This window comes from Aaosphaeria arxii, assembly GCF_010015735.1.
Source record: "Aaosphaeria arxii CBS 175.79 unplaced genomic scaffold BU24scaffold_9, whole genome shotgun sequence".
NCBI classification, from domain to species: Eukaryota; Fungi; Ascomycota; class Dothideomycetes; order Pleosporales; genus Aaosphaeria; species Aaosphaeria arxii.
This window is the reverse complement of record NW_022983482.1, coordinates 271,659-299,301: the sequence shown is the minus strand read 5'-3', so window position 1 is coordinate 299,301 and position 27,643 is coordinate 271,659. Positions and strand designations below refer to the sequence as shown.

Sequence of the window (27,643 nt, the reverse complement as noted above, 5' to 3'; positions counted from 1 at the left end):
GAATGGGGCTAATCTATTTCGGGCCACCTCCCTCGGATCTTCATCAGCCAAACTTCCCAGCCATCATCTTCCCTTCCAGCTGATCCCAGTCCAGCCCTGAAAGGGGGCGTAAAGTAAATCCACATTCATTTGCCATCTCCCTCCCTTTCCCTCGCTTTCCCCATGTCGTACCCGTACCACTCACTCAGGAGAGAAGATTCTTTACCATGGCACAGAGTAACACACTCCAACCCATATCCAGACCAAAAGTCCCCATCTCTGTCCTACAGAATCATCTTCTCTTTTCCATAGCACGCGGCCCAGCACATGCTCAACTTTTTCCCCGCATTCGATGAAACGCCTGCTGTTGAAAGCCTTCCCATCGCTGTTAGAGCTAAGAAAAATGTTAAGTCTTGTTTCATGCTACCTACCCGCGACGCGACCACCGATCGACACGCTGGCGCGGATCCTCATGACCACACTTAAAGCGAGAACTGCTGTAGTCTGCACCTAACAATTAGTACGATTGTTAGTAGAAATTAGAAGCCAGAAAAGCCAAAAAGAAAAGGGGATTTCTGGGTTCTGTGCAAAGAACAGCTATGATCAACCGACTGTTTCGGTGTCCTTTCCTCCCAATTTGGTGGGGAGAAGGGTATGCCCAATGCGCGCAACCGAGACCCCGATACGATGCGCTGCGGACCCTTTGGCGCTCGAGGTCCCCAGAACACTCGTTGGAAGTCTTGATCTTTTCGGCGGCGCTCTACTATCCGATATCTGATAATGAAAAGTGAGAGTGCAGTAACGCTTCAAGTTGCTTTTCCTTTCCTTCTCCTCTTTGGCGAAAGTACCGCTGTGGCTCCACATACCTTTCGCTTGAAATTCCTGCCCAATCACGGAAGTGAGCCGAACCGACCATTGTCCAGTAGGACCACCCACAGAGTATCAGATGCATCACATCACGCATGTCATCTGGCGAAGCGCTCAATCGTCCCTCACACTTGCATTTCTTCAATCCCACAATAGCACGTCAGATCCAAGTGGCACAGCGGAGAGCGCTTGATCGTGTGCTCCGCCTCACGTACCCGCATGAGAAATGTATCTCGCGGGGCCAATCCGAAGTCCGATCCCCGGATCGATAATTACTTCTTCATGATGTATTCTTATTCAGTATCTCCAGAGGCATAACAGCCGATCGTAGAAGCTTGTAGTGACAAAAGTCCGCCGTCCGTTTTCGTCGACCCCGGGCTGACTGTCGCTGCCATAATTCATACTCTTGTGCTCCTCAAATTGGGCCAGGACCTCGAAGTCCCAATCGTGGTTTTCGGTCCGTCTGAGCCTCAGAATTCTTGCGCCTGCGTGCATGCAGCTCGCCAGCAATAGCACCTCAGTGCAGTCTGGGTCGCTATCCAACTTTTTCAGACGCCAGACGCCCCCGCCTAGATTCAGCTCCGCTAGCACCGTCTTCCTGCCCACCACGGGGACGTCCAATAGTCGTATATGATCGTCGTAACTGCCAGTGAGAACCTTCATCTCGCCTTCGGCGATAATGAGGGGCAAAATTGCTGTGACGCCAGCTCCATGTATCTTCCTATTTGTCCATACCTGTGTCGCAGCATCTTCCCCGTCTAGACCTGGCTCTGTGCCATCGGTGCCGTTGGTCGGTCGTTCCCAGTAGATGAGCGCACTATCGTCACCTCCAGAAAAGAATGCGTTGCCCTTGGGTAGAAAAGTTACTGTCCAGGCTTCAAGATCGTGGCTTCCTGCATCAACTGAATGTATATCCTTAACGTCCTCGACGTCGACCACTGGCTTTCTCAAGCAGACTTCTCCGGTTGTCAGCGTCATCGCAACCGTCGTGCCATCCTGAGACCATGAAAATGCCGTGACAAGTACATCCGAAGGAAAGAATTGAAATGTCCTCCAATGAGACAAGATTGGTAGTTTGGGTGGTTCCGGGGCTCCAGTAAGTTTCTCTCCTGCTTCATTCCCAAGGTAGTAGAGGTCGAATGATCCAGTCGATGTTGCTACTCCAAAGCTTGAGGGTGGAAAGTTTCCAGGTGCAAAATGGATGTCGAGAATGGCGGACGGAGTTGGGAGTGTTTGTATTATTTCGCTGTTGAAGTCAGTATGCTATAAAGGCAAACACCAGATACTTGAGGAACAAAGCATCGTCAGGAAGTGGAATGCAAATATCAACTTACACATCATCACCCTTCACTCGAATCAGAATAATGCTCCCGTCCCTTTTCTGTACACGTTTCTCCCCAGCTTCTCGCTCATCAGACTCTTCTTGGGCATCTTTGTTGGTCTCAACTTGATCCTCGTCAGATCTGTCCAAATTATATGTGCCCACTACAGCATACTGAGGATCCAGAGGCCAAAATTCGACACAGCTCGGTGGTAGATCGAGTATAAGCGACTTCAATGATGTAACGGTCGTCATTATCCACCTTAATCGGGCACAAAAACTCTCCCAATTACTGCCGTATTTGACTTCTGAAGGATCAGGTTCGGTGGCGGTTGGAATTGATCAATCAAATTCGGCAGGAGGTGGGATGTGATCGCTGACTAAGCACATCTTCATCATTGCGATTTCCCATCTTCTCCTTCCCTCCAACTTCATCAACCTAATTATAATTCGTGAGGCTTTTCGCTGTGCCTGAGTGGCGTTTGTCTAGCATCTTTGAACGGGCGGTCAAGAGAATATTGCCGCTCAACTACATTGTCGCTCAATCGTAATCTGACATCTATCCCTGCATAGCCTCACTGTTGCCTACACTAAACCTCAGGCATCCGCACCACCTGACCAACATCAAGACGACTTCAATGTATTTAAGTCGCATGATTTCGTGTCTATTTCGTGTTCTCGCACAACGCGACTTGAATCAATTCATTCTTTTCTCAAAGTTGATTAATCAATTGCCAGTTCACGGCTAAACCATCATCATGTCTTTGTCACAATCGGCAATCCAAGATACGAGCTCGACGGGCAGATATTCCAAACGCAAGAGGGTCCAAGTGAATTACTATGTGGATGGTTCCGATATCGAAGACAACGAAAAAGAGGATGAGGAAGATCTCGTGGCATACAAGCCGTCAAAGGTTTGTCTTCATCGTCAGTGCTTGGGAAAATTCAAGTCTGATGCATGAAACAGAAGCGCAGAGTCGCTCGGCCATTGCCAAAGCATAAAATCTTCCCCTTCCTTGAGCTCCCCGCGGAAATCAGAAATATGATCTACGAATATGCACTCGTCGATCCTAAAGGCGTGCACTTATACCCCAACACCCAAAGTTATCGCCGCTCTGTTGTTCGAGCTGCTCCCAGCTTTATCGACCGATACTGGGGAGGATCTCAAACGAGATTTACCTTGAACAGTCAAACTTCTGAAACTCTTCCCCTACGTCCTTTGAGGCTTGTACCATCTCTCCTCGCAGCCAACTCACAGATCTACCACGAAGCCAAAAGTATCCTATACGGCAACCACTTCCAACTGTACGACCCTCTCGCTTTGCATTCGTTTATGGTCGACATCGGACCGCGTGCAGCAGCTATGGTGAAAAATATCACGCTGGCATCGTGGGGCTGGCGCCGCGGCATGCACAAAGCATACAACCACGCATGCTTTACTGCCATGACGAGTGCAGTCAACATTGAGAAGTTCACATTCGGTGGACTACTGTATTGCCACAACGACCCAAAATGGGTTGCCCGTCAAATCTACCGCGACGCATTTCCATTCCTCGAAGCCGTTGGTGCCGCGAAGGGCAAAGTCGATGCAGCTATAGATATATTTGACATATCCGAGCAGAACTTTGATACACGCCACCGTTGGCGAAGGACGCCACAGGTAACTCGCCCTTATGAAGAGAGCATATCGATATTCAAGACCGAATTGAGCAGGCTTCTGGGTATGCGCATGGACAAGGTTCGTAGCAAGCCAGTAAAGAGAAGGAAAGCAGAGGATTATGAGCTATAAGACTGTTAATCGATGACTTTGTCAGAGAGTCTGGGGGAGCTGCCACATGAGGGCGATTACTCGATGCAGATGATTTTATGATGGCATGATTATATGAGTTATTATTCTTCCGGGGTGGGCTGTGTAGGATTTTTTGTTGTACTCTTGGGCAGGTTTCAGACGGGTTTCTATTATGTCAAATGTACCAGTACGGCATTCTCTGTTGCCGGGCGTATCGGTAATTGAACTTTGAAGAATTCCAACAACATGCATGTATTTTGTTCATTTTACTAGCTGTGTCTCAGCGTGAGGGGGAGTGTGACGTTTAGCTGCAGCATACGCAGGCTGTAGTACTCGTAGCATGTGAAGGATTCGGCTCAATTGAGAGTTGTATTATCTTCAGCCGGTGAGAACTACTGGGGAACAAAAGATCTGTTGTGCATCGTGGTCTTTGCTTTCCCGTGTCCACCCCCTGTCGTTGATGAGCCTGTGTACAAGTATTCGATTCGGTTAAAGCTTCGTGCCAATCATTTCCTGGGTGAGGAGATACATGAGGACTACATGGAAGTATGCAGAGAAAGTCACCGGGAATTACTAGGATGTCGGTACTACTCTGGACGCTCGAAGGAGTAACTAGGCAAAAAGCCAAAGCGGCAATGAACGACGTCTACACAAGAGCAGAACGAATAGCAGCATCAGGACGAGAGGACCAGGTTGTTGGGAACAGATAGACATAGCCATTATCATCTTCTGTTATTGAGACTAGACTACGTTGAGGCTCATTGATGCGCCACCGAGGCCGTAGCTCCCTGTAGCTCCTGGTAACTTTTCCATTCCAGACCTCGCCAACCCCCAAAACCCGCCAGAATGCCATCATCGCCAGCGCTACGAGTCGTTACCAGTTCGTTAACGAGTTCGGTCCAGGTACAGCGTAGCGTTTGCCTTCTGGAGGATTGTTGTCCTCCAATTCCTTCTCATTAAAATAACTAAAAATGCCTACCCTATCTCGTACAACAGCTGTTCATATCGTGTTGACAGTCCCGTGAATCTACCCTCGCAGCAACCTCCCGCCTCCTTCTCTTCCATCCCATCCCTCTACAATCTACTCCACTCAGTCCACTCCACCCGTCCCTACGAGATACGCTGTCCGCTCTATCCGAATACGCCGCACGCTGTCTATCGGCCCGTCTGTCTGACGTCTACCTGACGTCCAACTGGTGCATTTTCACAAGCTTGCAGGAGACGAATTCAATCCGAAGAGGTACCTAAGCGCTCGTTGCGCCGGACGCGATTGTCGTTTGGGCTAGCAATTGGAGAATTCCCGCAACGATCAACGGCAGTAGCATCAGCATCGTCAAGATTCCCTGAGAGGCTGTCTCACGGCGTCGCCACAAAAACAGAAAGACCCTGGTGGCGGACGTTGGACGATCCCTCCCCCTCCGCTCCCCTCCCCCAGCTCCAAGCTCCAAAGCTCCACGGTCGAGCTCGAGCTCCAGCTCAACGTCACTCAAACCGCCGCGTATCTAGCTTCCCAGACCTGGCAAACCTGGTATCATTAATCCCCGAAACCCTCGTAGCACGCCGCACCTGACGAGCAGGCAACCACATGCGCCCGAGGTGACCCACCACCAAGAGAGGCCATCATATATCATGCCGGTCGAAGGATCACAGTTCCACTCGCCGTTTGCCTCGCCGAACGCGATTCCGCCCCGCACCAGTTCGCACGGCATCTTCAACGGTGTAAAGCATCGCCCCAGCGTCCTTCGCCCCCTCTCCGAGACAGACTGGATGAGCTCGAGTAAAAAGTCAAAACACTCCCACTCCCCGTCTGTCCCGCACTTCCGCGATTCCTCCCTCGCAGACCCTCCCTCCATGAACTCGATACTGCAGGACTCGACGAACGCCAACCCCGTCGCAGCCATGAACTCGAACGACAACCCATCGCAAGATGCGAACATGACCTCCGGCGCAGACACGAACATGACATCGAACGCAAACCCTCAATCGCATGTGCATACATACCCGCCGCCGCTCTCGCCGCCCTCCCCGAACCCTCTCAACGGCGTCGGCGAGGACCTGATATACAACAACAGTGCGAAATGGACGGAAGAGAAGGAACGTATATTGCTGGGACCCTATGACTATCTTTACGGACACCCGGGCAAGGACATTCGCAGCCAACTCATCGCTGCATTCAATGCGTGGCTGCAGGTTCCTCCAGAGAGGTTGGAGATCATAACCCGGGTTGTCGGAATGCTGCACACCGCATCACTATTGTACGACTCTCCAATCTTGCATACACCCCAATTGCCCCTCCTCCTCCAACTGCTCTAGGCTAACACATGGTGTAACACAGAGTCGACGATGTCGAAGACTCCTCCGTCCTGCGCCGCGGCATCCCAGTCGCCAACAGCATCTTCGGCGTCGCGCAGACGATAAACTCCGCCAACTACGTCTACTTCAAGGCGCTGCAAGACCTCGCCCTCATGAACAACCCAAAAGTAATCCAGATATACACCGAAGAGCTACTGAACCTGCACCGCGGGCAAGGCATGGATCTATACTGGCGAGACAGCCTCACATGTCCGAGCGAAGCCGACTACCTCGAGATGGTCAGCAACAAGACAGGCGGACTCTTCCGCCTCGCCATCAAGCTCATGCAGGCCGAGAGCTCCGTGAACGTGTTCGTACCCCCTCTCTCCCATTCACCCATTCCCTCATGTCACTAACACAACGACATACAGCGACTGCGCCCCCCTCGTCTCCGCCGTAGGCCTCCTCTTCCAAATCCTCGACGACCACCTCAACCTCTCCTCCACGTCCGGCTACTCCAACCTAAAAGGCATGTGCGAAGACCTGACCGAGGGAAAATTCAGCTTCCCGGTAATCCACGCCATCCGCGCCGACCCCTCCAACCTCGTCCTCATGAATATCCTCAAGCAGAAGACCAGCGACGAGGAGGTGAAGCGCTACGCCGTGGCGTACATGACCAAGATGGGCAGCTTCGAGTACTCGGAGAAGATCATCGGGGAGTTGCGCGCGAAGAGTGATGAGCTGATTAATCAGGTGCAGGCGGCGATGGGAGAGAGCGGGGATAAAGGCGCTGCGGCGTTGAGGGCGGTGTTGCAGAAGTTGGTGTTGAGGTGATGAACAGCACATATCGAACGACACAGAAACGCCATTCTATACCCCCATAGAAAGTACTCATCCTTTTCTAACACTCTCGACAAAATCATCTCATGTTGTAGCGAGCATTCATCATCATCATTAGCATGAAGCATGTAATACCCCCTCCCTCTCCCCATCCCATCACCCTCCAAAACCAAAAGAAAAAAGGAAACGAAAAAGAAACGCAACGAAGAAACGCCAGCAATAAAGATGAATGTGCCGTATGAAGGAAATGCATGTATGTACGTAGGTAGTTGTAATTATTAATAGCATACCATTCCTGTATCTATTGTGCTACAGTTATGCAGTTGCAACTCAGTTTAGTTTAGTTCAGTTTGCTTCACTACACTTTACTGCACTTCACTTCACTTTTACCCTACTTCACTTCACTTTCGACTTTACTTTCACGTCACTCTACTTCCACTTCTAGTTTAGTTTAGTTCACTTCACTTCACTCAAACTGATCAAGGACCAATAGCACAAGCGTTTAGCCATGCCAGCTTATCTCTATAGGGCGGATTTCGTAGTAGCAAGTGTATGTATGCATTTGGGTATCCTATATTGGGGTATTATGGAAAACATGACAGAGAAAGAGTGCATGCACTATGACTGCGAATTCATCCCGTAGAAAGGAACATTCAGGTTGTGGTCGCTGAGTGTTAAGTCACCCAACTTGCCATACATGGAAGCAGTAGGTCCATGCATGGAAGCAGATGGCTCCGGCAGCTGCTGTGCTACGGTCGTGTCGAATGCGCCGGTGTTGGGCACATGCGCGCTGCCATACGGCCATCTCCAATCTTCCATCCATTGATTCCCACCCTCTGATGGCCCAGCAAAAGCTCCTTGGACGCTGCCGGCCTCAAGCGCTGGGACAGCGTCAGGCACTGGTACTGCAACACTCTGTACGGTGTTGGGCACGGCCACGCTGCCATGCGGCCGTGTCTCAGATTCCTTCCACTGATTCCCACCTTCTGATGGCCCAGCAACAACTCCCTGGACGCTGCCGGCCACAAGCGCCGGGACAGCGTCAGCCACTGGCGCTGCAACACTCTGTACGGCGCCGGGCGTGATGCTAGGCTGAGGGTCGAATAGAGATGATAAGAAGGGATCGAGCTCCGGCACTACCAGCTTCTGCGATTGCCTCCAATTGACCACCACGGCTCCTTCGATGGTTCGAAGCCAGCTCACGTGGTTCTCATCTGGCGAGTTCAACGTCGCCATCCAACATTTGTGATGCAGTTGGCTCAGCATGGAGCTCACGATGCCGAAGTAATGCGAGGACTGCAGTTCCATTTTTTCCATGCGTGACTTCAGCTGCTGGTTCACCGCAAGGAGCTGATCCCTGTCCATTTTCACGGCTTGGTAGGCTCTAAACGTCGGATCGTACTTTTCCATCTGCGACGGGCGGGGCTTGACCTGCGCCCCCTGATGGGCCGCTGACTTTTTCTTGGGTCCAGGGCGGCTGCGCTCTCTTCGCTTTAATATATCGTGCGTGGTGATGGGAGCCGATAATGTTGGGGGCCCAGGGGCCGACATGGAAGACATGGTTCAGGTTGCTGATTGGTTTCTGGAATGCGTAGAAACCGGAAAGGTGGAGAGTTAGGGTGGCGAAAACTGCTGCGCGAGGGTTGTTGGTAATGTATGTTTGCGATCGACTGATGAATGTTGATTCTCCGTGATGAATTGTTAGGAGTGATGCATTGTTGAGCCTGATATCCCTTATGAACGCTGCAATCTCAAGTGGCTTGAACATTGTGTCCTCCTTTTCCCTTTGTAGCTTCTATTGGGTCTTTCAAGTTGTTTATAATGCTTTTGATTCTTTCCCAATATCAAATTTTGTACTGACTCAGCATTTATCTTCACTCTTCTCCACTCGTGCCGCCCGTACTTCGTAACATTCACTAGTCCCTCTGCTGAACCGACCCAGCAACCATAGATAGATAATGGGCTGTTTGAGGATGATAGCAATCATCATCCTTCAAAATATGTCCCGGAAGTGTTGACATACATATAATCAGCACCGTTGCGCGATTCTGCCCGCGACTGTTTGGGCTTTTCCGTGATCTCGAATCCGAGATAACTTCCCACGGACGAACACTGACACTAATTCAGCCAGTGGTACAAATGTACGAACGAGAACCATTATCCTGTGACACTTTCAGCTTCAATCAATACGTTTGCGGGCTTTTCTATGGATTTCACGATGGTGAACCTGAGCTTCATCATCGTGAATGTTGATCGGATGGCTGCGCGAAACATCGCTTTGTCCAAGGCAACGGAAGACTAAAAGTGGATTCGCCCTCTAGACGTCTTGGTTTTTTTTTAAAAGGGGTTGCTATTCCATAGTATCTTCACATCTCTGGCTGCTGCTTTGGAGGGTTTCAGCAAGTATTTTGACACTGTCTACTGAGTTTCTTATTGTCGACTTGCCGTTACAGCTGGTAACATACATTTACGTCAGACAATCCTGCAACCATGAAAATCCACACTTCCTACCCACCGAAGAGGATAAAGAATTATACGACATTGTTGTGCTGATAGTTCCCATTGTTTAACGAGCTGACATATCCTTATGCTGTCAAGAATGATGAAGTGTAGTCAGACCTTTGTAAACAAATAAACAATGTGGGGAAACTATCCATGATTGGTCCAGCAGCGGAAGCATGCAGGTTCGGTATGATTTCAGCCGTTAGTTAGTACAACCAGTCACGCTAAGAACTTCATTTGAGAACGTACGAGGTACATACATGCAAATACCATTGTCAATAGGTCGTATACGTATACGGATACGCTTTGGAATACGGAAAAACGTATCCAGGAATACCTGTAGGGGCATGAGTACAGCTTGGCATCTGAATTGGTTGATGTCCGCCGCTAGATGGATGTACATATACATTATTGAGAGGGCACCAATGGGGATTGATTTGAATTATGTGCAGTTTGCGGGGAACATGCTTCCATCGGGCCTCAGTTGAAGGGAGAGAGTGTTCAAGCTTCATCAACGTTGCTGAAGCTTGGTCTAGCATCAGCAATGGGAAAAAGAATACCATATTCATGTCACTCGAAATATAGCTTGCAAACAAATCAGAGACACCTGTGCGCTTGAATTTGGGTATGGCATCCATTCCAGTTCAGTTTGCATGTATTATAACCCTTTCATCAGCTCTGTACTTGCCGAACGCTTACAGTCTGTAATGTGATTCAATCACAGGGTTACTACATCCGAAGATACTCCCGCTGAACCTTGTCGTTGAGCTACGCAATTGAACATGGGGTACTTTTGCGGGGTAACATCGGGCAATGCTTGTAGCATCCCTGATCAAAGCTTGCCAGAGATACTCTAACCCCAGGTTTGTTTATTGAATGCTTGAAATGTTGGCTCTAATATGGTCATCTGGACGTCACTATGCCTGGACTGAACATTGAGCCAACTTGAGCCTAACGCAATTGAAGCATGTTTCCGATGCAATGGAAGTCAGGAGGATGTGAGAATAGGACTCTGTACAGTAATGGAGGAACGAAGTAAGTATAAAAACTCGATGTATTGCTACGTTGTGTTAATCAACCTTCCTTTGTCAAGTTCCCGTGTCTTGAAGAAGAGTCTAGTCTCTTAGAAGATACAAGTCTACTCGACATGCAGATCATCAGTACAAGTCTTGCACTACTCGTTCTCGGCGATATAGTTGGGGCATTCGGCAGCGCAGCCAGTGCGTGAACAGACATGTCCATACTGGGTCAAACCACTAACAATACCAGAGCGCGGAGAGCACGAAAATCTGCCGTGGGAGGCCGCTACCCAGAAGGCCAATGAATTCATTTCTCAACTGAATATCACCGAGAAGGCAAGGATAGTGACTGGCAGCCTAAACTTCGGCGGACGCGGTTGCATCGGTAACATCCTACCCATTGAGCGGCTCAATTTCTCGGGGATATGTCTTCAAGACGGTCCCACGGCGATGAATCGCGCAGATCTCGTCAGTGTGTTTCCGAGCGGAATAACTGTTGCGGCTTCTTGGGACCGAGAACTTATCTATCAGAGAGGTCGCGCTTTGGGGGAGGAGTTTAGAGGGAAGGGTGCGCACGTTATATTGGGGTAAGAATGATCAGCAACCCCCGGGTTCTAGAGTAGAGAAGCTGACTTTCGATGATTGACTCAAGGCCCGTTGCTGGACCGCTTGGACGGCATCCACTTGGTGGACGGAACTGGGAGGGCTTCTCCCCAGACCCATACTTGACAGGCGTCGCTATGGAAGAAACCATCAAAGGGATTCAGTCTATGGGCATTCAAGCATGTGCCAAACACTATATCGGGAACGAACAAGAAGTACAGCGATCGAACACATTCGTCAACGGAACAGAGATCGCCGCCATCTCCTCCAACATTGATGACCGCACGTTGCACGAGCTCTACCTATGGCCCTTCGCGAACTCGGTGAAAGCCAACGTTTCTTCGTTCATGTGTAGCTACAATCGGCTCAACCAAACATATGCCTGTGAGAACGACAATATCCTCAATCAGGTTCTCAAGAAAGAACTCGGCTTCCAGGGATATGTCATGTCGGACTGGTTTGCAACACACTCAGGTCCCAAGTCAATTAACGCGGGTTTGGATCTAGACATGCCAGGGGTCATAGATGCAGCATCGCTCATCACTGGGGACAGCTACTTTGGCGGCAACATCACCAAATATCTGGACGAGGGAAGCGTTGCAGAGGAGCGACTGGACGATATGATTCGGCGAATCATGACACAATACTACTTACTTAAGCAAGACAACTCCAACTTTCCGGAAACAGATCCTACACTCTTGATGACACTTGCAGCCTCTGTTGGCCAATTTTTCGGTATACCAGAGATACCAGGTGGTCTAGTTGCTCGTGACGTTCGAGGAGACCATGCCCAGCTCATTCGCCAGATGGCCGCAGAGGCTACGGTTCTTCTCAAAAATACGAACGAGACGCTGCCATTGAAATCTCCTCAAAGCATCGCAGTGTTTGGAAACGATGCGAATGATCCCATCAATGGGCTCTACCAGGGCTCTAATGAAGATTACGAGTTTGGAGTCGTTGACATTGGCGGTGGATCAGGAACCGCACGGCATACCTACCTTGTCTCGCCATTGCAAGCGATACGCGCGCGTGCAGAGAGGCAAAATGGTACGAGATTCCAACACATCACCAACAATGCCCTACTTGCGAGAGGAGATTTCTCATCCCTGTTTCCTGTTCCCGAAGTATGCCTTGTCTTCTTAGGCACCTGGGCATCCGAAGGACAGGATCGGACAGAACTCGAGGCGGACTGGAATTCTACTTTGGTTGTTGAAAATGTTGCTGGAAGATGTCCGAATACTATTGTCGTCACTCATTCGGCGGGTATCAATTCAATGCCTTGGGCGGACAACCCTAATGTGACGGCGATTCTGGCTGCTCATCTTCCTGGACAAGAGGCCGGGAACTCCGTCGTGGACGTTCTTTGGGGTGATGTCAATCCTTCAGGTCGACTTCCCTACACGATTGGGAAAGAGAGTAAAGATTTCGGGCCTCCGATCGTGAATCTAACTGAGGCTGAAGTTACATCGCCTACTGCCTGGCAAGCAAACTTTGTCGAAGGGCAGTTGATCGATTATCGCCACTTTGATTCCGCTGGAATTGATCCGCTGTATGATTTCGGGTTTGGGCTGAGCTATACTACGTTTGAGGTTGAAGGTGAACTGGGTGTCGAATCAGTCTCGGGTGGTGGTAACTTGACCGCAAGAACCACTCCAATGAACACGGCTGTGCCGGGAGGTAACCCGGAGCTCTGGGAGACCATTCTTCTGGCCAAAACTCAGGTCAAGAACACAGGCAAGCGTGCAGGCTCGGCAGTCCCACAGCTTTACGTCTCCTTCCCAGGCAGCGAAGTCCCCTCTGGAACTCCTCTGCAGGTGTTGCGAGGGTTCGATAAAGTTGATCTGGAGCCCGGAGAATCCAAAGTGGTGAGCTTCAACTTGCAACGTCGTGATCTCAGTTATTGGAATGTCGATCTTCAGGACTGGGTTCTTCCAGCTGGTGCTTTTGAGTTCAAGGTTGGCTTTAGCTCGAGGAACACTGCGGTTTCGGCTTCGAAAGCTCTACGGTGACTATCCAGCGACAGCGAATTCAGCTCAACGATGCCATCTCAGGCATACTTAATCAGGTGATAGTTAGACGGAAAGGCAATGACAGTGGTTTGTGCTCTTCAAATCTTTGCACGTGATGTCGAGAGAAGGACCGTCTTCGTATTGCTGTGGATGTTCAACGGGCGCTATTCACCCTCGCTTGTGTCGATCAATGGACCCCTGACGGGGTCGGGCCACTTGGACCGAGCACGCGCCAGCCTTTGCCCTGCAGGACAGAAGTAAGGCACTCGAACTCGATTGTGACAATGCATTCCTACACACTACTTGCTACATACCCAACGCGTGCCCCGCGAACTATTCCTTGACAACCTGCGATATATTTTAGCCCCAGGCCTGCTCGATCGTCAAAACCCCAACAAATTCCAGAAAGCCTCATTGTCGTCCATAGCCCGGCGAACACCGTGGCCATGGCCGCTGCTTTGACCCAACCGCTGCCTACCCCACCGGCCTTAGACCACTCGAAGCACCTCGCGAAGGTCCATAACTGTCCAAAATGCGGGACACAAGTATCACTAGAGCAAGGAGTGGAGGATGCGCAGAGAAGGATACGAGATCTTGAGGCACAGATCGAAATGCTAAAAGAGAAGGCCACCGCAGCAGGTATGTAAGCGCCTGGACTTGTCCGTGGCGAGGGCACATATGAACAAATCATAAAGAAAGGCATTTTTGACTGACAACTTTGGCAGTGGACAAATGTGCGGACTATGAAGACCAGCTTCGAAATATGCGATCTGCACAACAGGGCCTTCTACGCTCAAACACCTCCGATTCTCTTACCGCCGATCGGGCTTCCTCAAACGACGATATCCGACCTTCCACAGCCAATTCCACGACAGCGAAGCAATCGCGATTTTCCTTCCTTATCGGCCGTCGAGGCTCTCCAGCACAAAGTCAACTGCAGCCTCCCACGACACCGCCTCCGCCTATGGCAGATACAGAACTTCTCGAGCAACTGGAGAAAGAACGATCGCTACGCGCGAAGGCAGAAGAGAGGGCGAAGAAGGTTGATTCAGAAATTGAAGAGCTGAGCGTCCAACTGTTCTCACAGGCCAACGAGATGGTCGCTACGGAGAGGAAGGCGAGAGCAAAACTGGAAGCTCGAGTTGAACAACTCGAAAAGAAGGACAAGGACAAGATGGCAAGGCTGGAGAGGCTGGAGAAAGCGGTCTCCCGAATCGATCGCGTCAAAGCCCTGTTGGCAGCACCAACACCTGGCCCCACAGCCCTGCAACAGAAGAGCTAAGGACATCTACTCTCGAAACCAGCTACGACTTGATGCATCATTATGTTACGACTGAGGCCTTCGAGCTTTTTGTAGCCCTGCTACGCCCATTTTCTCCAACAAGATTCAAGGTGTTTCCAAGGATGCAATCTGCCCATCACGGGGTGCTATGGAGGACGAGGGTCTTGTTTCCCCTTTTCGATTCATGAAGCTTCTCTCCCATTACTTTTTTCCTTCAAGATACCCGTCATTGTTTGCCTTTCACTGTCGATTTCTTAGCGCTGCATTTTCTTTTTCCTGAAAGCGAGGGCATGGCACGGGCAGGCGCTGGGCATACATGGACGGTTCAGAGGGCAGAATATACCCCTGTATGTAGAATCATTGTTAGCATTTACGATTTACGGGGTTTCCATTTTAATTAGCTGATTTTGAGTGACTCGTCGGGCGTTGAGAGATAATGCAAAACAATTGAACTAAAGTGCAGGCTGTATATTACCCGACTCCTTTCATGCTGCGCTCTGCCTCCTACGTCTGTTTCTGTTAGCTGCTAGCATTCCCTACTATAGGATTATATTAGCCTACCTGTATACTTTTAAACTCATGTTCTGGTACCCAATTCTCATATTAATCACTGTCTGTTCCATCAGTCATCGCCAAACACGAAGCTAATCCCAGGGCTGAGCACACACACCAAGCCACCACATTCAGCTCACGGCTAAGATTCCCCAAACAGGAGCAGTGCACAAAAACGCCATTAAATTCAATAGATCTAGACAATAGATCGAGAGAAGCCCATGAAATCTAGATAAAATCAAGGATGCCCCATGTGTTCATGTCTTTATATCCCGTTATTGTTCTGCTACCCACTTCCTACTTCCATCTACAAGTAATAGAATCCACGATAATAATCACAACTCGGGAATGGGCTCATAATCCAACAAACCTTGAAATACCATCATAAATACCACCACCTTCATCCAAAACCTCAATCCTCCAACCTTCCAACATCAGACCTTACCCCACAAAACCCACAAAAGGCTGTCCTGCAGATCCAATGCCACAACTTCTTTACCCCCGCTCAAAAGAGCCAGCGACGCCGCGCCAGACCATCATCATCGCAGCCTGCTTTGGTGTTGCCATATTCCTCATATTGCTTCTCGCCTTTTGGTATCACGGGTGTCTTGGAAAGTGCAGTCGGAAGGGGTCACGGCGCGGGAAGGGGAAAGGGCAGGGGAAGTATTCCAAGATGGATGCGGTAGAGGGGGGATTGGCGGGGGCGGGTATGGGGTATGAGGTTTATAATGGGGTGACAAGTGGTGGTGGCGGTGGTGGTGGTAATAGTTATAGTCTTGGTGGTGGTGGAGTTGTGGGAGGAGGATCTGGGGGAGGATCTGGGGGAGGATTGGGGGGCGGAGCAGGAAGCGGAGGAGGCGGGGGAGATGGGGGTATCGGTGGATCGGATTGTGTTGTCATGTGAGAAGGAATTATGTCAAAGTCGTATATACTTTGGTTCAGCACTATCGTGAAGGTATATGCGCTGATGGAGGACTGTGAAGTGAGTTTTGTCATGTCATTCCCAACTTTTGTGGATCTATATAGTACATTACATATGCCATTACGAGAACAATGAAACTTTTAACGAAGAAAAACATCATTTACATATCAAACATCATAGGCCTCTCTCCAAGTTTGCGAGAGTCATAGTTTCGCTTCCAAATTTCGACCTCGCAGCCGCCACGAAGGACGCCAATGCGTGTGGTGGAGAGCAAGTTATGTGCAGCGTTGGAGTGGTTGTAGACGCCTCCATTGAACTCCGCTGTGACGTCCCTTCCAATGGCTCCTTTGATGAGACGTTTTCCACCGGGGTGCTCGTCGATGAAGGATGCGAGGTCGTGGATGACGCCTCCGACGGCGATGAGAGCTTCTCCTTTGGCGCATCGGTCGGTGAAATCATCCCCTAGATGCTAGTATTAGCAGTCATATTGGTCCATAGAGGATGGTAACTATGTATGATTATATGGATTTGACTTACACTCGAGGACAGGGAGTTGACTGAGTGGGATACCCCAGTCGAGCTTCGCTCTCATTTGGTCCACCTTCTTTTGCTGTTGTTGCAGACGACCCTTCTCGATCTCGTTGGCTCGGAACTGCTTCAGGTTGTAGGCAAGTCCGACTTTGCTCCAAAGGTAGATGCACCATTTGGTAGGATCCCACTGATGCCATTCAATTGCGTTTCCTATGTCCGGGTTAGCTTGTTGAACAGTGAACTTATATTAAACAGCAGTGTACGTACGGTAATCGACAGGGAACTGATGGTGGAAGTTGTGGTATCCTTCACCGAGTGTGACCAAAGCTGTGATCCAGTTGTCTCGTGGCGAGTCGCGGTCGTCGAAAGGTTGGTCGCCGAGCCAATGGGCCAGGGAATTGATACAGAAGGTCGCTTGCTGCACGGCAAAGATTCGAAGAATGCCTGCATATATTAAGCCGCCTGCGAAGTCTCCCCAAAGGCCAGCAACTAGGGTAGGAAGTATCAAGCCCATAGTGAGAAGGACAGCGAAGTAGTGCTTGTGTTGCCATCTGACGAGAGCGTCTTCCGAAAGATCGGAAATGTCACTATGACCAATTCGCTTCGGGTCTTGTTTCAAGACCTATCATCACTGTTAGCGTTTTGATGCTCACAATGCAATAATGATGCTTACCATCCAACCCATGTGCGAGTAGGCAATTCCCTTCTTGACTGAGTAGGGGTCCTTATCCGTGTCTGTGTATCGATCTGATTCATTCTGACTTAGCTATGTCCTCGCGGAGTGACAACGGTGAGCTTACGGTGGGATCGATGTTCTCTGGACCACTTTCGGATGGAGCCTTGGATAGCACCACCGCCGAAGAGGGCTAGGAATATCTGAAGAGGCAATCTGGCCTGTGAAATTTGGTCAGTAAAGTATTCGAACATAATCTCATGATTCAATACGTACAGAGTATGTCTTGTGTGCCCAAAGTCTATGATAACCGGCCGTGATACTGAGTCCGGTGAAAAAGTAGTATACGAGTGCCCAGATCAAGGTTGGGAATTTGAGCTCGACATAAGGTGCAGATACGCAGCCGATCAAAGGAAGAAAAACGACGAAAGTGACCTATACACTAGAATCAGTACAGTATGCAGCTATGGTATCCGAAGTTCTCACATTAAGCCAATTGATATGTTGGGCCCAATTGCGTAGGGTAATTGGCTGCTCGCTGATATGGCCAGTCTTTGGTGCCATTGTGTTGGTCAAAGATCGTAGTGATCAGGATGTATCAAACGAATGATTCCTGATAATTCTCTCGAAAGACCTGGAGTGTGAGGACAATAATGGCACAATTAGATGGGCATCTAACAGGTTATAAAGGATCAAAGTAAGCATAATGAAAGTTGCTGACGACTATGGTCCCGCCACCATAAGCTAGAACTTCGCGACGATTACCATATGGGATATCAAACTACGAATTAACTCCACTACGCCCTCAATCACATATTCTCATTTTGTTGGATGGCATCGTTGGGAAAACACGAGGGGTGGAAAGGGATACTTCCTTCGCAACCCTAACCCAATGTGGTCAAGCGTTCACGTAGACGTAGTAGCCGCTCCAATCATGAGGTCGGAATTTTGATCAAACGATATCTGTCTACAATCGAACCACTACGGCGAGACAATTTGCCATGACAATAATGGGAACATAACGGCGGTGTGTGGATATTTTCAATCCTTCCGATATGTGATAAACGAGGCTGGCCATTGTCCTGACATACCGATTTGGCTTCAACATAATAATGATTTCGCGGCCTTCGTCTCCATCAACTCTCACATCATTGAAAAGAAAACCTTTAGTCCGGGATGGTGGCGAATTCACCTGGAAGTCCCGGAGTGAGAATGGACTAGAAAATGTTAACTTAATATGGAACCGCCATCCAGTTACAGTGTTGCGGAGAACGACATCCAAGTCCAGGACGGTGGATACCTTTGATGAATATAATCCGTATGTTCCAGAGTCTGCGAACGAATCCAGGATCATGAATATCTATTAATCAACCAAAGGACATATTTCAACTCTACTAATACGCTGCCGGCAGCTCCCATTGCCCAATTTCGACCACGGATGTATAGAAATACATTACGAAAGAGATAACAAACAGCATTTTATAGACTCTCCAGGCCAATCGCGAATACTCGGAATCAGAACTGGCCCGAAACATATCATTTCAGTCAAAATTAAGAAAACAAATATCAAAACCAATATTTACGATCAGATCCGACACACCTGGAAATTTCACTTGCGCCGAAGATTCAATGCATCTGGTGTAGAAGTGTTAAATCTCAGGGACTGCATCTCATTGTGTTGGTGCAATCGTGTAGCAACGCATTTCTACATGACCTTGTTCTTGCCATTAGGTACTAATAACACGACTCTAGGGCACCACTTTAATTCAACCGGGTCACCACTACATTGGCTGGTACTAAGTATATCAACTAATTGACAAGCTAGACATCATCAAACGAGGGAGATGTTTCCACAAAAGACGAGGGCCACGGCGTCGAATCATCTTCGAAGCATTAAGGACGCAGTAAGGTTTACAACGCAGTTCAACATTGTCAATGTCAAAGGGGTCAAGACCGAACTTGAATAGAAGACATATGTATGACGAGCTTGCTGCCATATATTTGTTGGTTGAATCATTGGTCAGACATAATTGCTGGTTATTGGCATATACTTTAAGAGAGAGAGTTTTGAAACTTCAAACACTGGATTCTTTCTTGAGACCATCGACCATAATAAAACGAGAAAATCGTCATATCGATCAATGGCGATACCTCGCCGAATTAACCTCAAGCTACCAAAGGCACTTTCAGGTCTGCTGCTTTGCGAGAAATACATAAGATGTTTTAGAGTTGCAACAGTTGGTCCACAGATCAGCATTTACGGCCGATAAGTGGATAAAGTCTTAGTGCATGTCTGTCTACTCGCAACGATTGCCCCTTTCATCATCAGAATCTTAACAAATTCTGGAAATCCTACTCAGGATCCTATTTTATTTTTCTTGATGATTCTCTTTATTTTCATGTCCCACGAAGAGAGAACCACGTGGAGCATCCAAGGCTGCAAGATGTCATGACGCAATCTATGCTTAACGTGCTGCCTAAGGTCGTATCTGCCGATAGGGCATCCTTCCACTCAGCCTCAAACGGCCGCCGACACCATCTTCTATTACACCTCAGATTATCATCACAAACAACATTTGATTATTATCGATCTCTGCATTAACGTGTCGCGAAAGCGCAGGTCGGTCCTCATGGCGCGACGGACAGCCGGATTCATTAGCAAGCGACCTCACAAGAAGTCACGTGGAGGCTGTACGACCTGTAAGAGGAAGAAGGTCAAGGTATTCATCGCCTTTGATCGACCAATAGCATGATTACTCATAGCAGTATTAGTGCGATGAAGCCCTACCTTCTTGCGCATATTGTGCGCAGCGGGATTTCGAATGCATATACCAGCGCAGCCCGAACAGTCAGAGGTCCCCTTCAGACACCAGCGAAGTGCCAGTAGAAGCATATGACCCAGTATCGCAAGATATAGAAGAGATAGATATAGAGGATTTCAATTATTTGGGATCAGAATCATCCCTAAACCTCCTGCCTGCTGCCCAGACGGCGATTGGGACGCTTGCAAGTCACGAAATAGAGCTGTTGAATCAATACCAGGCTACCACCTGGACCACTGTGACCGTTCGTAAAGAAGAGCCGATAGTGGAGTACCTTACGAAGACATGGGCACCTCAAGCTGCACTATCCAATCCACATCTTCTATATACAATCTTGAGCATCTCGGCGAGCCATTCAAACAGCCTGGTGCCATCTCCAAGGAAGCGTCACTTGGCCGACGTCTATCGCCAAAAGGCATTCTCAGCCTACAACAAATCCCTCCAAAACATTACGAACGACAACTATGAGACCGTTCTACTGGCATCTATGTACATTCAAGTAATGGTTCCTCCTCCCACATTGCCATGTACCGACGCGGAAATGCTAGCTTGGGTCTCAAGCATGATGCACATTACGCAGGGCATCAGATTAATTGCAGGATTGAAATGGTCTTTTGGATTCGAACACCTCAATGTTTTCCCTCTATTCAAACGAGAACTATGTATCTTACCCCCGCCACCTGATACCCTGTCGACAGAGTGCAAGCACATGCAGGATCCACACCCTTCATCCAGAGGAGACTCACCAAGCTCGCCCAATCATCCCACATTGTACGAAACACCGTCCAGTTCAACAATGGACATTCCGAACCTCGCTTTCAGGACAAGATATTCACGAGAGTCGTCTGCTGACACATCATCCCGACCACACTCTAACTCTGTGTTCTTACCCCCAGCTCTCACAGCTCTCCTAGACTCCATTACCACACCACCAGATACTGGACCTCTAGATCTGCATCGAGGCACTCTGCTCCGCGCACTCCACGCCTTGTCACCCATGTTCCTGACCATATACCATTACCATCTCAGCACGGATCTATATGTCCGAGTATCTGCTTTCCCCACCTTTCTTACGAAGGAATTCCTAGTTCTTGTCAGTGACAGGGAGCCGAGAACCCTAGTGGTCGTAGGCTGGTGGCTGGCATTCTTCAAACTCTTACCTACCGGTTGGTGGTTCAAGGACGTGATACCAAGGGCGCTACAGAGTATTAGCAATCTCATCATGCGGAGCAACAATAAGATACTCATGGATGCTATAGAGGGGGCGTATCGGATGGTTAGGTTAGAAGCAGTCAGAGGGAAAGAGGCAGCTGCTCGAGGGATATTTGAGGATTGGAATGGGGTGGATTGGAAGCATGGGATCAGTAGTGTTTGGGAGGTCGATGAATTTGCAGACCTTGGAGGATAGGTAATAGGAGATTCAATATCAAATTCAGCCATTTCGGAATCTGAATTCTCAGACAAAGCTGCATGAAATAGCTTTATGGAAATAATGCGTCCAATAAACATAATTTACTTGATATCCATTGCACTGGGTGCGGATTTCTCACCATACAATTCTCGCCCTCCCCATATTAGGCTCGTGGCCCCAGCGTATGATCTGTGCATTACATTTACAATAGCAACACAATCAGGATATGCGGCATCAACTACATCGCACGTTGTCCTCTCATCTTATATCACTTTGTCTGGCCAGTGGACACTTTCCATCTTTAGCGATCATGATTGTGAAGTACTTAGTAAGTTCAGATAACTTTATTACCTCGGTGTTTATACATGGCTTGTGGTTGATATTTTAGGATAACAAAAGAAAATCGAGCTACACGGAAAAACCACTCTATGGAACACAATAGCTACGCCGTCTTTAAATCCCGTATACAAAGAGAAATGGGGTATTCGCTTCAGAATATCGGAGGAGTGAACTAAGTTGACTTGTTCCTTTGATCGTTCCCAACGCCGCCACTTTACTTTCGCTCTCCAAGGTACTGGTCCCGTACAGTGCCCAATTGCTCCTCGTCCGAGCTACTCGGACTCCTTTGTTTCGTAATATCCTGGGGAACATACTTTGCTGGATTCAATACCAGCATAAGCACAAGTACCAACGCCATAGGTACTGTGTCGAAAGTATACAGAGTCCACTCATGCGACATGAGATACGAGGCATTTCCCATAGCGTATTCGATGAGACGAAAGATACATCGGAACAGGATGAGGGAGCTGGTAATATACAAAATGCGCAGCATCTTTCGCCAGTCATCAGAGCCATCGACGGCATTCATCTGTCGGCTCTTCCTGTTCATGCGGATATGGAAGTCGGCAGAAGTGATGACGAAGAAGACGAACGTCGCGACCTGGAGAGCGAGACCGGCGATCACGATCTTCTCGCCCGCAATGGCGAGAGCCAACTTCATGGTTCCCATGATGCTAGCACCTGTTGAACCGTTAGCCTGTGGTGTCGATAAGGGATTGTGAGAGAACTTACCCAAACCCTGGACGACGAGAGTGCTTATATCTGCTCCAACAAAGATTCGAGTGCACCATTTTGGCTTGACGATGGAGACCTCCTCACCACCAGCTACACGGATGGTGCGGGCAAGGAACATGTAGATAGTGGCTGCGAAGAACAATGGGCCGACTAAGAGGAGAACTCCCTGGATGATGAATGGGGCCCAGCCTTTGGTGTCGTAGTGTGAACCGATTCGTGCACCATAGCCAGCGATTTCGCCTGGAACATTCAAAAGTTAGTACATGAAAAGTAGGAGAATTCGAATTCAAAGAAAGGGAAGGCAATTTACAGATTGCTCCAACGAATAGCCAGATGACGATTGTCTTTCTGCACCGTAGCCATTGCCAGAATTGAAGGCCAGCAAGGATGCTGAAAACAATGATGCCTACTATTGCCCCCGTGAGGGAGGGGGTGTAGCGGTACATCTCGAAGTCGAATGTTTTCGCCATTGTCAAAGTATCAAAAGGTGTATAGTTCTGCGCGTGCTGGGAGTATTCTTGATGGAGTTACAGTTGCAATGAAGAAGTCTGAATATAACAGTGGTTTGAATTGGTATGAACTGGGACAACAAAGTCCGAGCCCAAAGGTTTTTATATACATAATGAAGAGGTTGGAAATAGTGCTGTGCATTATCTGTAAACGTCAGGTTCTGATGTTGATGTTTCGCACTCGCTCGCACTCGTCTAAGACTCCATTCTGGGAGTTCGCATTGCTCAGGCCTTAGAGCTTCTAGGGAATAGTGTAGCCAAGACCTTCGCATTCGTCCCATCGACGAATCAAAACCCGCCTTTCAGGGTTTTGGAATGCGAAAGCCTTCGATCCAGCTAAGACAGCGTGGTCTCTAAGATCTGGGGAAATGCTTTTTGGACGATTGCCTTACACAGTAAATCAAGGACATGACGTCGGCTACCATATTGAGCAAATAATTCGGATCCTCTCAAAACGCGCATGGTGATGATCTCGCATTCATGGACTCTGACACCAGCGCCAAAGTGTTGTCGCAATGGATGGTTGTCAGTGTTAGTCACTTTCGAATCTGTTGATGACCGACATCTTCCAGTCCCTATCAAAATATACTACTTTCCTCGAAACTACTGATACCCCCTAGCAAGATTGATTTTCTCCCACGAGGGATGCGGATAACGAAGCTTGTCTTTGGTGATTTGGGGGATTCGTCTTTCTCTAATGATCCTCATTTTCGGACGTGCAGAAAGGTCATAACAGAATAGTATCCACCTAACGAAGGATAGGAATGGCATCTCATCTCCGCGCCGTTTCGAGGCTCTGCTAGGCCTTCTACAGTGGGCCGAATACTAAACCGCAGTCTTGGATGATGTGTTGAGTCAACCAAGGCAAATCAACAGAGTCATATTCATTGAAGAAAACGAAAGACTCATACGATTAGGCATCTAAATCATTACAATGAAACTGCGATTGGTCAACATAGAGAAATAGAGGTAGATGTGTCCAGAGAAGAAGCTCGTCGGGGGCAGAAAGCCCGCAGTTCAGGGATAGCTTGGCGCGCCAATCCCCATTAGGGTAGTCGCACTTTCAATTCAACCACGTATCCACGAAGCTCATCAACTTACCCCCTCTCCATCCTCATCTCCAGCTTCTAAATACTCTTCTTCTTCCAATTCCTTCGTCTCTTTTGTCTTCTTCTCTGGTCCATAATCCGCAATCATGAGCGGCTGTAAGTCATTCTCATCTCCCTGCGCGCAATTGCGTCGCGTGCAAGTTCGCAAAATAAGTACCACACGACAGCAGCTGACATCAACTTCTTGTAGTACGGTTTCTCGACCTCGTCAAGCCTTTCGTGCCTCTCGTCCCCGAGATTCAGCTTCCCGAAAGCAAGGTTCCCTTCAACAACCGCCTAGTATGGACGGGTTTGACGCTCCTGGTCTTCTTGGTGATGAGCCAGATGCCGCTTTACGGAATCGTGTCCTCGGACTCCTCAGATCCGCTATACTGGCTGCGTATGATGATGGCCAGTAACAGAGGTACACTGATGGAATTGGGTATTACGCCAATTATCTCCTCCGGCATGGTCTTCCAGCTTCTTGCTGGAACCCATTTGATCGATGTCAACTTGGACCTCAAGTCCGATCGCGAGCTCTACCAGACCGCGCAGAAGCTCCTTGCTATCCTCCTGTCCTTCGGCCAGGCCGTCGTCTACGTTCTCTCCGGTCTCTACGGCCAGCCCTCTGACTTGGGTGCCGGTATCTGCGTTCTCCTCGTCCTCCAGCTCATGATTGCCGGTTTGATCGTCATTCTCCTTGACGAGCTCCTCCAGAAGGGCTATGGTCTCGGCTCTGGTATCTCTCTCTTCATCGCCACCAACATTTGCGAGTCAATTGTCTGGAAGGCTTTCTCCCCCACTACCATTAACACTGGCCGTGGACCTGAGTTCGAGGGTGCCATCATTGCTCTTGTCCACCTCCTTTTCACCTGGCCCGACAAGACCGTTGCGCTCCGTGAGGCTTTCTACCGCCAGAACCTCCCCAACGTCATGAACTTGTTGGCCACTCTCGTCGTCTTCGGTGCCGTCATCTACCTCCAGGGTTTCCGTGTCGAGATCCCCGTCAAGTCTGCCCGCCAGCGTGGTGTCCGCGGCTCTTACCCCGTCCGCCTCTTCTACACCTCCAACATGCCCATCATGCTGCAGTCCGCTCTTTCCTCCAACGTCTTCTTGATCAGCCAGATGCTCTACTCTCGCTTTTCTGACAACCTCCTCGTCCGCCTTATCGGTGTCTGGGAGCCCCGTGAGGGATCTGCCCAGCTCTCTGCTGTCTCCGGTATCGCCTACTACATGTACGTGGACACCGCCTTATTGTTTACTTGACGATTACTAACCTGCCCAGGTCTCCTCCTTTGAGCATCACCGAGGCTCTCGCCGACCCCCTCAAGACTGCCGTCTTCATCGTCTACATGCTTGTTGCCTGCGCCGTCTTCTCCAAGACCTGGATCGAGGTCTCTGGCTCTTCCCCCCGTGACGTTGCCAAGCAGCTCAAGGAGCAGGGTCTCGTTATGGCTGGTCACCGTGAGGAGTCTATGTACAAGGAACTCAAGCGTGTCATCCCCACCGCCGCCGCTTTCGGTGGTGCTTGCATTGGTGCTTTGTCTGTTGGTAGCGATCTCCTCGGCGCCCTCGGCAGCGGAACTGGTATCCTCCTCGCCGTCACCATCATCTACGGTTACTTCGAGATTGCCGCCAAGGAGGGCGACATGTCCGGCCTCAAGGGCATGGTCATGGGTTAGACTTCGAACCCTTTTTCTTTCTCATGAAAATGAAATCAAGAAGATAATGAGGGCCTGGTAGTAATTTTGTCTGGCATCATTCGTCTTCTCTCATACTTGGAGACATCTGTTATGGGGGAGGGCAGTATGCAATAAAAAGTATTTCCACGCAAAGGCCGCGGGACGTGTGTAGGATGCGGAAGTAGGGGTCCCACCAAAGCATCGTTTTTGTATACTATGGGTTTTCGCTGTTGAACAAAATAAATAAAAAGCAGTCTTACTTGACAATTCTTTATCTGTGCAACTGCTCGTGTGATGCAGGGGAAAACTAAACTCGTAACACATCAGGCACATCTTTGTTCACAAGTACACAATGGCCTCTGCAAGCAATGGGTCCAAATAATCATTTGCAAGAACCCTCAACAACCTGTCAAGTACACTTGAAAATTACACCTTTGACGAGCATCAAGACAGGAACAGCTGGCTATATCACAACCACACATACTCTCCTAGCATTCCGAATGACTACGACTACCACACGCACACTATAGCCCCAAAGACACGATTTTTTTGGAGTAACAGGCTTCGGGTCTACCGCACATATCGAACTGCTATGTCCTCCAGTCATTATCTTCTTCCGTCTCTCTCTCCCACATAACGCAAGTCCTGGAATCATCAGTCCCCGTTCTTAAAGATCGACCGCTTCACGCACCGCTTTCATACTTCTCTATGTACGCCCGCTGTCCACGTTCCATCAAGGATACTGTCGATGCAACATAAGGATAGTGGAAAGGGGTATGGCAGCAGTGCAGGAAGTCACTCATACTTACTTGTGGTTACAGAATGTGTGGCGGACGTTGGCACTGTCTTGTTCAAATTGTCTTGGGACGAAACATCGTACCTATGCAAGACTGTGATATCGAAGTATAGAGATACGTTATACAACATACACGTAGTCTTGGGTGTATGCATTACCTGCTAACCTATCTAGCCATCGTGAATTGTACGCAGGATTGCTATATCATTTACGAGTTCTCACTACTCTCCCCGAGAGTATCTAATCCCCAAAGATACACACTCAGATATTGATGCTACCCACCAGCCACGCTGCCCGACAAAGAAAGACATGAGATTCAAGTGTGAAAAGCTCGGAAAGTGACAAACCTGCTTATCAACTCTGCTGTGCTCTCTACGACGACCTGAAGCTCCATCGTCAGAGTTCATCCATCCATGAACACTACTCGCCGGGATAGGCCTTGATCGTTACAGCTCAGGACAGACAGAGTACCTTCAGATCCCCACGGCGGAATAGCCTACACAGAGAATCACTCCCACCGTCCCCTCTACGACTCCGTCGTCCCAACGTCCCAGTTTCCCACGAAGCAAAACGACAGATCCAACGATGCGTCGGGGTGGAGGTCAGTGTTCCACCGAACTACGATGCATCGAAGTTTCAGCTTCTGTCGATACCTTCGTGTATCACGCACATGATATAATTAGGTCACGTCCCTCTACACGACATCAACCAAACAGCTACCGAAGTCAACCATGGAATGACAACAAATGTTATAAACACAGTAATAACAGTTACAGGTGGGAACAAAAGGGCACAGCGCACACAGCAGTATCGTAAGTTCTTACCCTTTTCTATCTATCTTGATAAACTATCTCTGGATTACCTATACATTAGGCGAGAAGAGAGAATTTTTAATGTTCAGTCTTTCTTAAGATTACTGTTTTTATACATATGTATAAGAGGTACATGTATGAGGATTGAGAGTGGAACTAGTAGTACTACTCGATATGTGAGATATTAGTAGGGTGTCTGAATTTCCTTCTTCCTCCCCTTTGCTTGAATGAAAATAATTTGATGTCAGTGTTGAGATATACCAGTCTT

General features: G+C 48.9%; 11 protein-coding genes across 11 annotated transcripts; 7 read left to right on the top strand and 4 right to left on the bottom strand.

The window, feature by feature from the left end:
* Nucleotides 1–993: 993 nt before the first annotated feature.
* Nucleotides 994–2,822, bottom strand: BU24DRAFT_278435 (uncharacterized protein). The gene is made up of 2 exons (XM_033522674.1): nucleotides 2,181–2,822; nucleotides 994–2,092 (listed from the first exon to the last, which is right to left on the bottom strand). Exons 1-2 carry the CDS (start codon nucleotides 2,420–2,422, stop codon nucleotides 1,144–1,146), a joined length of 1,191 nt encoding a protein of 396 aa, XP_033379651.1. The 5' UTR covers nucleotides 2,423–2,822; the 3' UTR covers nucleotides 994–1,143.
* Nucleotides 2,608–4,353, top strand: BU24DRAFT_426396 (uncharacterized protein). Its single transcript, XM_033528958.1, has 2 exons — nucleotides 2,608–3,081; nucleotides 3,135–4,353. Exons 1-2 carry the CDS (start codon nucleotides 2,926–2,928, stop codon nucleotides 3,954–3,956), a joined length of 978 nt encoding a protein of 325 aa, XP_033379650.1. The 5' UTR covers nucleotides 2,608–2,925; the 3' UTR covers nucleotides 3,957–4,353.
* Nucleotides 4,354–5,585: 1,232 nt separating this feature from the next.
* BU24DRAFT_354233 (terpenoid synthase) lies at nucleotides 5,586–7,082 on the top strand (the record flags this gene model as incomplete). The annotated part of the gene is made up of 4 exons (XM_033523808.1): nucleotides 5,586–5,765; nucleotides 5,826–6,211; nucleotides 6,292–6,618; nucleotides 6,680–7,082. 4 exons carry the CDS (start codon nucleotides 5,586–5,588, stop codon nucleotides 7,080–7,082), a joined length of 1,296 nt encoding a protein of 431 aa, XP_033379649.1.
* A 318-nt stretch (nucleotides 7,083–7,400) lies between these two features.
* Nucleotides 7,401–8,910, bottom strand: BU24DRAFT_278406 (uncharacterized protein). The gene has a single exon (XM_033522673.1). The coding sequence runs from the start codon at nucleotides 8,646–8,648 to the stop codon at nucleotides 7,707–7,709; it is 942 nt and encodes a 313-aa protein (XP_033379648.1). The 5' UTR covers nucleotides 8,649–8,910; the 3' UTR covers nucleotides 7,401–7,706.
* Nucleotides 8,911–10,737: 1,827 nt separating this feature from the next.
* BU24DRAFT_495515 (glycoside hydrolase family 3 protein) lies at nucleotides 10,738–13,360 on the top strand (the record flags this gene model as incomplete). Its single annotated transcript, XM_033534136.1, has 3 exons — nucleotides 10,738–10,810; nucleotides 10,860–11,196; nucleotides 11,262–13,360. The coding sequence occupies 3 exons, from the start codon at nucleotides 10,738–10,740 to the stop codon at nucleotides 13,219–13,221; spliced, it is 2,370 nt and encodes a 789-aa protein (XP_033379647.1). The 3' UTR covers nucleotides 13,222–13,360.
* Nucleotides 13,361–13,667: 307 nt separating this feature from the next.
* BU24DRAFT_466032 (uncharacterized protein) lies at nucleotides 13,668–14,503 on the top strand (the record flags this gene model as incomplete). The annotated part of the gene is made up of 2 exons (XM_033532330.1): nucleotides 13,668–13,860; nucleotides 13,947–14,503. The coding sequence occupies 2 exons, from the start codon at nucleotides 13,668–13,670 to the stop codon at nucleotides 14,501–14,503; spliced, it is 750 nt and encodes a 249-aa protein (XP_033379646.1).
* Nucleotides 14,504–15,276: 773 nt separating this feature from the next.
* Nucleotides 15,277–16,195, top strand: BU24DRAFT_278246 (uncharacterized protein). The gene has a single exon (XM_033522672.1). The coding sequence runs from the start codon at nucleotides 15,537–15,539 to the stop codon at nucleotides 15,957–15,959; it is 423 nt and encodes a 140-aa protein (XP_033379645.1). The 5' UTR covers nucleotides 15,277–15,536; the 3' UTR covers nucleotides 15,960–16,195.
* On the bottom strand, nucleotides 16,138–17,831 carry BU24DRAFT_397740 (stearic acid desaturase; the record flags this gene model as incomplete). The annotated part of the gene is made up of 7 exons (XM_033525356.1): nucleotides 17,668–17,831; nucleotides 17,458–17,616; nucleotides 17,309–17,402; nucleotides 17,182–17,255; nucleotides 16,776–17,130; nucleotides 16,515–16,718; nucleotides 16,138–16,439 (listed from the first exon to the last, which is right to left on the bottom strand). The coding sequence occupies exons 1-7, from the start codon at nucleotides 17,743–17,745 to the stop codon at nucleotides 16,138–16,140; spliced, it is 1,266 nt and encodes a 421-aa protein (XP_033379644.1). The 5' UTR covers nucleotides 17,746–17,831.
* Nucleotides 17,832–19,811: 1,980 nt separating this feature from the next.
* BU24DRAFT_354912 (uncharacterized protein) lies at nucleotides 19,812–21,411 on the top strand (the record flags this gene model as incomplete). The annotated part of the gene is made up of 3 exons (XM_033523829.1): nucleotides 19,812–19,901; nucleotides 19,954–20,791; nucleotides 20,843–21,411. 3 exons carry the CDS (start codon nucleotides 19,812–19,814, stop codon nucleotides 21,409–21,411), a joined length of 1,497 nt encoding a protein of 498 aa, XP_033379643.1.
* Nucleotides 21,412–21,967: 556 nt separating this feature from the next.
* On the bottom strand, nucleotides 21,968–22,958 carry BU24DRAFT_466029 (RTA1-domain-containing protein; the record flags this gene model as incomplete). Its single annotated transcript, XM_033532329.1, has 3 exons — nucleotides 21,968–22,434; nucleotides 22,486–22,728; nucleotides 22,799–22,958. 3 exons carry the CDS (start codon nucleotides 22,956–22,958, stop codon nucleotides 21,968–21,970), a joined length of 870 nt encoding a protein of 289 aa, XP_033379642.1.
* A 1,135-nt stretch (nucleotides 22,959–24,093) lies between these two features.
* Nucleotides 24,094–26,032, top strand: BU24DRAFT_426389 (SecY protein). Its single transcript, XM_033528957.1, has 3 exons — nucleotides 24,094–24,202; nucleotides 24,297–25,320; nucleotides 25,371–26,032. The coding sequence occupies exons 1-3, from the start codon at nucleotides 24,193–24,195 to the stop codon at nucleotides 25,765–25,767; spliced, it is 1,431 nt and encodes a 476-aa protein (XP_033379641.1). The 5' UTR covers nucleotides 24,094–24,192; the 3' UTR covers nucleotides 25,768–26,032.
* The last annotated feature ends 1,611 nt before the right edge of the window (nucleotides 26,033–27,643 follow it).